We start from the raw sequence: 13,994 nt of genomic DNA on the forward strand, positions 1-13,994 counted from the left end.
CAATCTCTGATCAGTTTGTGCCCCTCTCTCTCACACTTAGCATTTTCCCCACACATGCGTTGCTGTGTGTATTTTATTTCTGAAAATAACCGGAGCTTGTTGCAGCACAAACACCTGAGTCTAACTTAATCTTTTCCCTTCTCTTCGCAGGCACCCTCTCTTAGAGCGATATATATCTGCCTCCCCCCTCGGCAGGTTGCCATGGTCGCCATACCTACTCTCTCTCTCCTATTGGTGCTGGTAGAGTGGGCAGGTCCGCTGGACGCCTCCCCCCACCTCCTGCTCCGGCCCAGCCCGCGGGAGCGCGATGCCGGGGCCATCATGAACTTCAACATAGCGGTGATCCACGCCGGAGCCACGGTGCAGGCCGAGGCGGCCGTGGCTGGGCCCGGGGGGCGGGTGCTGTACCCGGGCTTCGGTCGGGTCTACGGGTCTTTAGGAGAGAGTGTGGTCACCCAGTGGGGCTCTGCGAACGTCATCTGGCTACAGGTCAGACACACTCTGCTCATTCACTATTTAACACGAGGCCTGACATTGACCCTGTATTATTCATACGGCCCTCACTCTGTGTCTGAATGAGCCGCTCACTGAATGAGTCTGACCTGCACCGTCTGCACCACACGCTCTACACCTGCACCTACATGTGTACTACACACATGTACTGAGACCCACACATGCACCCTGTATGTACTACACACATGTACTGAGACCCACACATGCACCCTGTATGTACTACACACATGTACTGAGACCCACACATGCACCCTGTATGTACTACACACATGTACTGAGACCCACACATGCACCCTGTATGTACTACACACATCTACTACACACATGTACTACACATGTACTGAGACCCATATGAGCACCCTGCATGTACTGCACACATGTATGTACTACACACATGCTGTACACATATACACATATGTATGTACTACACACATGCTGTACACATATACACACATGTATGTACTACACTCATGTTGTGCACATATACACACATGTATGTACTACACACATGCTGTACACATACACACACATGTATGTACTATACACATGTACATACGACACAGTGCCTCTCACTCTGACCTGTGTCGTTCCTGTGTCTCTGTTGCAGGTGAATGACAGTAGTCCAAAGACTGTGCTGTCCCAGCTGTGTGAGCTGCTGGCTGCACGGCCCCTGCAGGGTCTGGTGTATGAAGAGGAGAGGCCCCCGCGCACAGCCTGGGGCCCACTGGCCCCGATGCTGGAGTTTGTCTCGGCCCAAACGGGACTGCCCATAGTGGCAGTAGGAGGGGGAGCTGGGCTGGGGAGGATGCCTCAGGTAGGAGAAGGCTGTGAGGGGAGGGGGGTACACGCACGTGTTTGGTAAAAAGGAAAAATAAGTATGAGAGCTATAAAGACATTAAGAAATGTGAGTGCCCCATGGGACCAATGAAAAGTACAACATAAACTGCCAGGTGTCAGAGTGTTGCAGTAACACAGAGCAGTGATGTCCTGTGATTTTATTCAGAGGAGCAGAGAGGGTCCAGAGGGAGGGGGCAAACTGAAGGTCAGGGCCGCTGCTCCAGTCCGACTGTTTGATCTGCAAATGGCAGCCATCTTGCTCTAATGTTCCTGCGGGAAGTAATCAGATGAGCAAGTATATAGGTGACTTTTGGTATTTTGTTTGATTTCCTTGAATTTGGAAAACTATTCTAAGACAAGTATTTGTGCTTACAAATAACACGTTGAGCTCCTGTTGAGAAATAAAATTGAAATTCTTTGATGACGCTCTTTGAAGAGGCACCTTTGCACCATGGGCTGCAAATAGACTCGCTTTTTAGGAAGTGTTTTTCTGGACGTCAAGAGAGACGCTGGAACAATGGGAGCTGCTGTGGCCTGCAGCTGCATTAGTGCTGTTCTGTAAAACTTCAAACCCCTTGATGCTGCAACACTGAAAAACACGGTGCAGTTCAAAGCACTGTCTCACACACTTGTGTCTCACACACTTGTGTCTCACACACTTGTGTCTCACACACTCATCACACACACTCGTGCCTCACATACCTGTGTCTCACACACTCATCTTACACACTTGTGTCTCACACACTCATCTCACACGCTCGTGTCTGATACACTTGTGTCTCACACACTCATCTTACATTCGTCTCACATACTTGTGTCTCAAACATATGTCTCACACACTCGTCTCACACGCTCGTGTCTGATACACTTGTGTCTCGCACACTCATCTCACACACTTGTGTCTCACACACTCGTCTTACAGTCGTCTTAAACTGGTCTCGTCTCACTCCCTCGTCTCAGACACTCGTCTCACACACTCGCCTCACACATCCGTCTCAGACACTAGTCTCACTCGTCTCACTCACTCGTCTCACTCACTCGTCTCACTCACTCGTCTCACTCACTCGTCTCACTCACTCGTCTCACACACTCGTCTCACACACTCGTCTCACTCGTCTCAGACACTTGGCTCAGACACTAGTCTCACTTGTCTCACACACTCATCTCACTCGTCTCACACACTCGTCTCACACACTCGTCTCACACACTCGTCTCACTCACTCGTCTCACACACACGTCTCACTCACTCGTCTCACTCACTCGTCTCAGACACTCGGCTCAGACACTCGACTCAGACACTCGTCTCTCACACTTGTCTCTCACACTCGTCTCACACACACGTCTCACACACACGTCTCACACACACGTCTCACACACACGTCTCACTCACTCAGCTCAGACACTCGGCTCACACACACGTCTCACACACACGTCTCACACACACGTCTCACACACACGTCTCACACACACATCTCACTCACTCGTCTCACTCACTCGTCTCTCACACTCGTCTGACACACTCTTTTTACTCTCTCCACTTTCTCTGCCGTATATTAACCCCCGTGTGCTGCTCTGTCCCACATCAGGAGACAGGTTCCATCTTTCTGCAGTTCAGCTCATCCACGGCGCTGCAGCTGGAGGTCATCTTCGAGGTGCTGGAGGAGTACGACTGGACCGCCTTCTCGGTGGTCTCCACGCGTCACCATGGATACCAGGACTTCCTGTCGGTGGTGGAGGGCCTGACGGACGGCTCGTTCATCGGCTGGGAGAAGAAGAGTGTGGTGATCCTGAACGTGACCGATGACCCAGGGGGGGCTCGCACGCGCAGGCTGCTGAAGGAGAACGAGGCGCAGGTGAGACAGGGGGGAGGGAGGGGGACAGGAGGAGACAGGAGGAAGTGCTGCACATCACCACCAGGGGCCGCTCTCTCACAGGTGGCACCCAGCTTTTTCCTTCCTTCTTCGTCTCTCCCTCTGTACCTCCGCATCTCTCTCTCCCCTCTCTCCTCTATCACTCAGTTCTTCTTTTCCTACTCATCTGCCGAAGCACTGACAGAGACGAGAAAAAACACAACTTTATTCTGTCTTTTGGCCTCAGTGAGACTAAAGACTTTACATCGGTTTACCTTCAAATAACTGTCTCAATAACCTTCATCCATGTAGTTTCCTCTTTATCTGTACTGAGGTAAACCGTGTAAAGTGTGTTGTCTTTCTGGTATTTACGTGGGAACTTTTAGGTTGCGTTCAAACGACATCCTGGCATTTCTAAACTGACCATAGTTTAGCTAAAAGAACAGGTCAAAATTGCAATTTAAAATACAAATATTTGGTTCTGGTTCTTTGTAATTACTGGACGTTTCCTCTCTGTCGAAACAATCAATTTAATTTTTGTAGAATAGCTTCAAAATTTGGCTCAAACATGATTCTCGTCAGTTGAAAAGACGTTGAATCATAAGCTCAAATGGCAAAATCTGGTTCAAAATTTGTGAATTTTATAGACGAATAGCCCCTGCCCTCCATCTCAAACTACGACAACATCCAACTCTAAAACGTCTCACGAACGCAACCTATTTCCAGACTTTCCGGTGCATTCCGGTCTTCCCCGAGTCTACCAAAACACTCCATTTCGACAGAACAATTTGTGTTTTTCTCTTGTTGCGTTTGAATACACAGTTTGCCTGTTCTAACTCTTCTCTTACAAACTTGCTCGTCGTTAGCTTGTTTTTTTGTTTCTTTTCCGACTACGCCTTTCATATGTTTCCTCTACTCCTGCAACGTAGTCCATCTGTTATCCCTTTGTCCTTCTTTCCTTAAATCTACTTTGACCTTACGAAGCATCCTCTTTCCCTCCCTTCTGCCTTACGTAATTCTTTGCCTAGAGACGAGCTCGCTGGGCTTTGACGATACTCCTTTTCATTCCCTGAAACCGTTTGCCCATCCTGACAACTGCATCTTCACCCACCCTCCCCCATAACTGCAAGACCCCTCTGTTTTCCGGGCTTGGTTTAATCTCAGTCTCAATGTCATAGCTTATGTCTCAGCATGGCCACTGCAGCCCTGTGTGTGTCGATTAGCTGGTGCATGTATTGGATTCCTTAACCTCGTCTTTGCCAGTGTCACCGCTAATGCTAACGTTAACGGCGGCGGTATATGCTGCGTGAGCCTATTGCACCTTATAACAATCACTTCTTTCTTTAAAAGCATCGCCTCCTGAGGTTAATAAATGCTCTGATTGCTTCGTCAAGGCGATGCATTTTTAAACACGCACACTTTGGCCGTGTTTATGGGGAGTAGTAAAGGGACTGTATTAGGTAGGCTCGTCAGCATAATCACTACATCCACTTATCGTTTCAGTATACGAAGCAGGAACTATATTTTTTGGGGGGTCAGTTTTTAATCGTGTGTTCATTTTCTTTGCGCTACTGGGTAATTTATTGGCTATTTTTTGAGTATATGATAAGATTTAAGCTGTAAAAGGTTGAATTAATAACTTTTATGACTCATTACAGATGCAAACTCAGTGCTAAAGTGTTTTATTCTGCGGTTTATTTATTACAGCTCATGTTTTTAGTTTCGTTATTATCGTTTATCGTCTATATTTGCTTCAGGAATATATCAAACATGAGAATTTTGTTATCGTGTATTAGGTCTGGTTGAAAATCAGTTGCTTGCTCTTTTTTTTGTTGATTTATCTTGAATTTCAATTTGTTTTTTTCATTTCAAATACACCCAAATATGACTTTTAGCATCGATTTCATAGACTTAAACCAGAAAAGTCATATTTGAGCTGCAGACCACATGTTTTTACTGTCAGTTTGGTGCAGACCTCTCGATTAAAAACCCCCGAGCTGATCATTGACGATTAGAAATGTCTGACTCTTGACCATGATTCAAATTGGACTCCGTGTCTCCAGTATTCTGCTAAAAACGGTCTTTTTGGAGCTTGTAACCATGTTTTAATGTGTTGTGTCTTCATCAAACATATATCTGGAGTTCATTTAAGCATGTTTTAATAATCGTGCTAATCGTGCTAATGGTGTCTTGTCTTCTTCTCCAACATATCTGCATCCTGTTGTTGCATGTCATTGCTCCTTTGTGCTTTTAAAGTCTATACAGCTTCCCTAGACGTGTTCTAATTATGCCAGATGCTCAAATTTCCACTATTACGAAGCCATTTTTATGTAATTTTTCCATCTTACTTAGCTAACTTGTTTACTTTTCAATGCGCCAGCAGATGCAGCCCTTGTGCACAACCTCTACTGGTGTTTTGACGAGTTTCATGACAACTAGAGCTATGCGGTATTTCCATGATGGATTTATTATTCAAATGATAGCACAGGGAAAAAACAAGGTGCCTTTGGAGTTTGAAAAGTCTTGTTAAAGCGTAATATTCATGGACAAAAAGTACAAAAAGTAGAATGTTTAGTGTTGAGTAGCGGTTGTGTTTTCTTATGTAGGGGCCGATTATGCAAGAAATCTCTAAATTTATCATCCACAAATGTTGAATCTTACCATTATTTGTTAGGAATTAGCTCATCATATGCATTTTATGGCTTAAACTACGGTTTTTTTCAGCTGACAACAGTGACCACGTTACTTTCTGAAGCTATAACTGACCATAAACTAAGTAAAAAAACAAAAAAAACAACACAATCTTACAGTTTAGCAGCCAATTCTCACCTTATAATCTTGACCTGTCCATTCATTTTAAACTATAGCCGTTATAAAATGTTGTGAAGCCATGAAAACACAACCTATTGTTAAACGTCACGGCAACGGCGCTGTTCTTCTTCACTCTGAACCGCAGCGATAGTCCCTTTAATGCACACTTTAAGTCCTCTGTGTTTGTTCTTGCGCTGTTGCATTTGTCTGTTTTTCTTCATTTCCTGATTTTAAACGTTGTGTGTGTGTGCGTGTCTGCGTCTTAAGAGCCTCCCCTCCCCCCTGTCACTCTTCCTCTTCTAATTCACTGGAGGTTTTATTGGCATACAGGCGGGATTGTTTTGCCAAGCCATTATGGTTCAAAATTCAATGAAGCCATCGTTCTTAAAATGTGCTCTCAGCCTGCGCCCCCTCGTCTTCTGTGGCCTTTAATTCTCATTTCTTTCTCATCTCCTCACAGACCCATTTCTCTTTTCTTTACGCTCGTCTTTTTACTTATAGTGCATTTTGTTTCCGTCAGCGTTTAAGCTCACCGCAACCTTCCTCCCTGGATCCATCTTTTTTTTTTCTTTTTGTCAATTCACTCTTCCTTGTTCAATTTCCCCTCTAACCCCCTAAAACCGTCTTTGGTCAATTTTGCACCTCATCTCGAGCCTTCCTTACCTCAGCATTTGTGGCCACTGTCCCTAATGTCTTTCTTTTTATATGCACCTGCTCTAACGCTGTTTTTCTGCCCGTCTTGCTCACTGCAGTAGATAGTTTACAGTACCCGCTCGCAGCTCTCTTCTCACCAGGGCCTTGTTTAACTAAAATCTGTCAACTCTTGCTGTTCTACTGTCCCCAATGGTCCCATTCTCCAAGGAGTGCCCTGTGTTTTTTACGTCCATCCTTCCGGCCCCTCCCCTCGCGTAGCCTGTCTGTGGTCTCAGGTCCTTTCGTTCTGCTCTGCTCTTAATAACACATGTCCGAGTTTAACCTCTTACCTTGCTTTCCCTCAGGTGTGCTTGACTTCTAACCTCCCTCCCTCCTCTTTCTGCCCAAGCCTCTGTTACAATTTCTCCGTCTTGTTTTACTGTTATTATTCATAAATGTAAATCATTTCATCAGGCCGGGGCTCATTAGGAGCTGACCTCTCGCTGGTGTTGGCACGCGGCCTTGTTCTGTGTGATTTTCTCTGAACATACGGCTAATCCCATGGAGCTTATCAGGGCCCTGCTCACTCCTCTCTTGCCTCTTTCAGTTCACACACAGATCTGAACCAGCCTGTTCGTGGTTTCATCCTGGTCTGTCCATCTCTGTCTGTCCCTGTCCCTCCTGATCTCACTAGGCTGTATGTGTGTGTGTGTCCCTCACCCGTCCCTGCTCCTACCGTCCCGTAGGTGCGTTTGCTGTACTGCTCGCAGGAGGAGGCGGAGCTCGTGTTCCGGGCGGCGTGGGCGGCCGGTCAGGCGGGTGCGTCTCACATGTGGTTTGCGGTGGGTCCCGCTCTGTCCGGGCTGAGCATGGACATGATGCCCCGGGCTCTGTTCGCCGTGCGGCCGCAGGGTTGGAGGGACGAGCCCAGGCGCAGAATCGCCCGCGGGGTGTCCGTGCTCACCCACGGAGCCGTGGCCATGCGCAAGGATTACGGCACTACGGGAGGGCCAAACTTTGTCACCAACTGCATGACTGATGCCAACCAGACCCAGAGACTACGAGGCAGGATGAGGTGAGAAATGTAAAAAATAAAAACGCTAAATTGTAGTTTGACAGTTTTTTGTAAAAGAGAATCGAGCTACATCGATGCCGATCTGGCTGCAGAGTCAGAGATCAGCCGCTCCGGGGATATCGGAGTTTTGGTCTGGCTATCATCCATGCAAAATAGATGTTGTTGGTGCATGTAGTTGTGAGTTGGCAAAATTACCCCAGCATCTGTAGCAAGTGGAGCATGTCTCATGTATATTAATGAAGCCGCTTTAATATATTCCTCATAGGCTTTGCAAACAGACAGCAGTGCACTGTAACAGGTAGGCCAAGCCACCGTGCTTATCATTGTACCTCATGTTATGCCACTCTTCAGTGCACATACTGTACCCTCAGCACGGATTTCTTTATGTTAAAACTGGCACAATACAGTCAACAATACTCAAATATCTTCAGTCTGTTACACAATTCACCAGGTCATTTTTCTTCTGCTTGAAAATACCTAAATAGCATCGCAATTTTTACATCAATGAGTTCATTTATGTTTAAGAGAGAGGGCAATATTAGACAGACTATTTTCTTTTGTACTGCTACCTGCTGTTCACTCTCTGTAATTACAGGCTTCTGCTTCATTACAGCCGATCTGTCATGGCACAGTCTGGCTTTGTGTTCTGAAGTCAGAATAGTGACATAAGGAGTCAGTGCGGTGCTCTCATCCACTGCTGCTGCACAGGGTTCAAAGATGCAGAAAATGAAAAATCTAATCATTTGCTACAAGATTTGACTTAAAAACACAGACCTCGTACCAAAAACAGCAGGTTGTTTCAGGTGAAGTAGTGACAGGCTTTGTGATGCATGGTACTCTGACATGAAATCATAAACCCAAATCGATAAAGTGTGTATATAATGAGTCTATTGAACGCGTATTTACTCACTGTCATTCATCTTGTTCCATCGCCCACAGGTATTTCAGCAACATCACGCTTGGTGGCAGGGACTACTCCTTCAACAGCGACGGATACCTGGCTAACCCGTTCCTGGATGTGATTTCCTGGACTCCTGGACGCGGATGGGAAGATGTAAGATGAATTTCTATATGTTTTTGTGTTATATCATCCGTCCACACAGTTCTAGCTCTTTATGGGTCTGTCTGGTCCTGGATTGACACCAGCTTAGTCCTGATGTAGGTTTGGTCTGGTCCTGTTTCAGTCCTGGTCTAAGTCCTGGTTTAGTTTTGGTGTAGTCTTGTTGTAGTCCTGGTGTAAGTCCTGGTCTAAATCTGGGTGTAGTTCCAGTCTAAGTCCTGGTTTAGTTCTTATTTAGTCCTGGTCTAAGTTCTGGTGTAGTCTTTGTTTTGTTTTGGTCTAAGTCCTGGTTTTGTCTTGGTATAGTCCTGGTCTAAGTCCTGCTTTAGTCCTTATTTAGTCCTGGTCTAATTCCTGATGTATTCTTGGTTTAGTTTTGGTCTAGGTCCTGATTTAGTCCTTATTTAGTCCTGCTCTAAATCCTGGTTTAATCTTGGTTTAGTTCTGGTGTAGTCTTGTTGTAGTCCTGATTTAGTCCTGATCTAAGTCTGGGTGTTGTTCTGGTCTAAGTCCTGGTGTAGTCCCACTCTAAGTCCTGATTTTGTTCTGGTTCAGGCCTGGCTTAGAACTAGAACTAAACCAGTACTAAATCAGTCCGGTTTAGTGCTTATTTAGTCCTGGTCTAAGTCCCGGTTTAGTCCTGGTGTAGTTCTGGTGTAGTCTTGTTGTAGTCCTGGTTTAGTCCTGGTCTAAATCCAGGTTTAGTTCTGGTCTAAGTGCTGGTTTAGTTCTTATTTAGTCCTGGTTTAGTCTTGGTATAGTCCTGGTCTACGTCTTGGTGTAGTCCTGGTCTAAATCCTAGTTTTGTCTTGGATTAGGTCTGGTCTAAGTCCAGGTGTAGTCCTAGTTTAAGTTCTGGTTTAGTTCTGGTGTACTCTTGTTGTTGTCCTGGTTTAGTCCTGATCTAAATCTGGGTGTAGTCCTGGTCTAAGTCCTGGTTTAGTCCTTATTTAGTCCTGGTCTAATTCCTGGTGTATTCTTGGTTTAGTTTTGGTCTAAGTCCTGGTTTAGTCCTTATTTAGTCCTGGTCTAAATCCTGGTTTAATCTTGGTTTAGTTCTGGTGTAGTCTTGTTGTAGTCCTAGTTTAGTCCTGATCTAACTCTGGGTGTAGTTCTGGTCTAAGTCCTGGTGTAGTCCCAGTCTAAGTCCTGACTTAGTCATAGATTTAGATTTTGTTCTGGTTCAGTCCTGGCTTAGAACTAGAACTAAACCAGTACTAAACCAGGACTCAGTGTTGATGTGGTGAATCCTTTATGATTAGATCAACAACAACAACATCTAAAATTCAGGGTTGAAATGGGTTGAGGTTTGGGTTAAACAAGAAGCTGCTATGGTTAAATGAATGTAAATCCATAAATGAATAGAAACCCAACGTGTGTGTGCGTGTGTGTGGGTGTGTGTGTGTGTATGTGGGTGTGTGTGTGAAGGCTCTTCTGCATTACATGAAGCATATGTTTAGTGGATGTGGCTGTGGACTCATTTATGGGCTGCTGCAGAGGCGCGAGAACAAAAGGCTTTTATTGTAAATGAGAGCTGGGTTTGTGCTGATTTAAGCAGAGCTGCACATGTGAGCGTTAGCGTGAACATGTCCTTCTATACGACGGTGTTCTCCGACAGGGACAGGCAGGTCAGAGCCTCGCTGATGTATGCCTCAGTACCATCGCCGCAGGCCGTGTGCACTCACGATGACCATTTGACCGCTCAGTTATGCCCCCGCTGAGCTGCCAGGGAGGATTCTTCTGCTGCGGGGAGCTAAAGACAAGGAGTCCATCTAAAATTGATGATCGGTTAAAATAAATTGACTAGCTGGACGTGTAGTAGAGATGTGGTTTATGGGCTGGTGCTGCAAGATGAACCGTAACCAAATCAAAATCGCCGTTTGACAGGAGGCTATGGATCATAATTTCCTTCACAAACAACAAAATATCTGGTCTTATTCTGCATAAAAACTGTTAACCCTGTAGTTTAGATGTGCAGCACTAGCTCAGTTGACGGTAGATTGTCCCTGCTCTCGACATAAACATCATTGTGGTCAGGTTGGGGGTGCGATTCCAGCTGAGTCTGCACTGGCGTATGAATGTGTTTGTGATTGAGTGAAAGGTTCCTTGATGTAAAGAGCTTTGAGTGACTTGAATGTTCCTTTTTCAAACATGTTTTGAAATGTGATTCTTGCATTAGTTTGTCAGACATGTGGTATAAAGTAAAACTATATATTTAGCTGTGCACCAGTTGCTGTGTCTTGTCTTGCACATTCTGTAAAGTGCTGCTTTATAAGGCTGTTGTCACCTGCTCAAAATGCTTCTCTGTAAGACTCCAGGATTTTACACTTGTCAGTGTCAGAAGACATGGCTGCGCTGCTTTTTTCCACTATACACTGACACTCAGCCCCTCCCTCCTCACATAACCACACACACACACGCACGCACATAGACACATACACACACACACTATAGATACAGTGGATCCACACATTGGTGCTTCTCAGCCTCCTGCTGGGCTTAACAGCTCACCAGAGTCCAGTCACAGCGTGCTGCAGCGAGCTGACTTCTGCCTTATCCCACAAATCCCTTTCAATTAGAAGCTGGTCCTCCGACTCTCCGCTAACCTGGGGTACAGAGCCCGCCCACACACACACACACACATGCACGCACACGCACGCACACACACATACACACACACCCCCACACACACACCCACACACATACACACACACCCCCTCGCACACACACACGCACCCCGGCACACGCATGCACACACACACACACAGCCACGCCCACACACGCACGCACACACACACGCGCACACACCCCCACGCACGCACACACAGACACACACACAGCCACGTGTGTGAGTGCTATTGTGAGCTTCACACGTTTCCTAACATCCCCTGTACACACAGCATACTCACACTGTACACACACTGCACACACACTATACACACACTGCACACACACTGTACACACACTGCACACACACTGTACACACACTGCACACACACTGTACACACACTGCACACACACTGTACTCACAGTGTACACACACTGCACTCACACTGCACACACACACTGTACTCACACTGTACACACACTGCACACACACTGTACACACACTGTACTCACACTGTACACACACTGCACACACACTGTACACACACTGTACACACACTGCACACACACTGCACACACACTGTACTCACACTGTACACACACTGCACGCACACTGTACACACACTGTACTCACACTGCGCATACACTGCGCACACACTGCACTCACACTGCACACACACACTGTACTCACACTGTACGCACACTGCACACACACTGCACACACACTGTACTCACACTGCACTCACACTGTGCACACACTGCACACACACTGTACTCACAGTGTACACACATTGCACACACACTGCACACACACACTGTACTCACACTGTACACACACTGTACACACACTGCACACACACTGTACACACACTGTACTCACACTGTACACACACTGCACACACACTGTACACACACTGTACTCACACTGCACACACACTGCGCACACACTGCACTCACACTGCACACACACACTGTACTCACACTGCACACACACTGCGCACACACTGCACACACACTGCACACACACTGTACTCACACTGCACTCACACTGTGCACACACACTGCACTCACTGCACACACACTGTACACACTCTGCACACACACTACACACACTGTACACACACTGCGCACACACACTGCACACACACTGTACTCACACTGCACACACACTGTACACACACTGTACTCACTGTACACACACTGTACTCACACTGCACACACACTGTACACACACTGTACTCACTATACACACACTGTACACACACTGTACACACACTGTACACACACACTACACATCCTGCGCACACACTGTACACACACTACTCAATGTACACACACTGTACACACACACTGTACACACACTGTACACACTGCACACACACTGTACTCACACTGTAGTCACTGTACACACACTGTTCTCACTGTACACACACTGTACTCACACTGAACACACACTGTACTCACACTGTACACACACTGTACTCACACTGCACACGCACTGTACACACACTGCACACACACTGTGCTCACTACACACACACTGTACACATACTGTACTCACACTGTACACACACTGCACACACACTGTACTCACTGTACATACACTGTACTCACTGCACACACACTGTACACACTGTACTCACTGTACAGACACTACTCACACTATACACACACTGCACACACACTGTACACAAACTGTACTCACTCTACAAACACTGTACTCACTGTACACACACTGTACTCACACTGCACACACACTGTACACACACTACTCACTGTACACGCACTGCACACACACTGTACACACACTGCACACACACTGCACACACACTGTACTCACTGTACACACACTGCGCACACACACTGTACTCACACTGTACACACACTGCACATACACACTGTACACACTCTGTACACACACTGCACACACTGTACTCACTGTACACATACTGTACTCACACTGCACACACACTGTACACACACTGTACACACACTGCACACACACTGTACTCACTGTACACACACTGTACTCACTGTACACACACTGTACACACACTGCACACACACTGTACACACACTGCACAGACACTGTACACACACTGCACACACACTGTACTCACTGTACACACACTGCACACACACTGTACTCACACTGTACACACACTGCACATACACACTGTACACACACTGTACTCACACTGCGCATACACTGCGCACACACTGCACTCACACTGCACACACACACTGTACTCACACTGCACACACACTGTACACACACTGTACACACACTGCACACACACTGTACTCACACTGTACACACACTGCACATACACACTGTACACACACTGCACACACACACTGTACACACACTGCACACACACTGTACTCACTGTACACATACTGTACTCACACTGCACACACACTGTACACAAACTGTACTCACTCTACAAACACTGTACTCACACTGTACACACACTGTACTCACACTGCACACACACTGTACACACACTACTCACTGTACACGCACTGCACACACACTGTACACACACTGCACACACACTGTACACACACTGCACACACACTGTACTCACTGTACACACTGCACACA

The 13,994-nt window shown here is 46.5% G+C and overlaps 1 protein-coding gene across 1 annotated transcript in view; it reads left to right on the forward strand.

The window, feature by feature from the left end:
* The first annotated feature begins 201 nt into the window (after positions 1-201).
* The window catches only part of LOC117384263 (glutamate receptor ionotropic, NMDA 2D), a 72,854-nt gene continuing 59,061 nt past the window's right edge, over positions 202-13,994 (forward strand). Inside the window, exons 1-5 of the mRNA XM_055228101.1 lie at positions 202-489; positions 1,121-1,327; positions 2,937-3,203; positions 7,391-7,719; positions 8,659-8,773. Of these exons, the coding sequence (XP_055084076.1) occupies positions 202-489; positions 1,121-1,327; positions 2,937-3,203; positions 7,391-7,719; positions 8,659-8,773 (1,206 nt within the window). The remainder of the gene's footprint in view (positions 490-1,120; positions 1,328-2,936; positions 3,204-7,390; positions 7,720-8,658; positions 8,774-13,994) is intronic.

This window comes from Periophthalmus magnuspinnatus, chromosome 16, assembly GCF_009829125.3.
Source record: "Periophthalmus magnuspinnatus isolate fPerMag1 chromosome 16, fPerMag1.2.pri, whole genome shotgun sequence".
NCBI classification, from domain to species: Eukaryota; Metazoa; Chordata; class Actinopteri; order Gobiiformes; family Gobiidae; genus Periophthalmus; species Periophthalmus magnuspinnatus.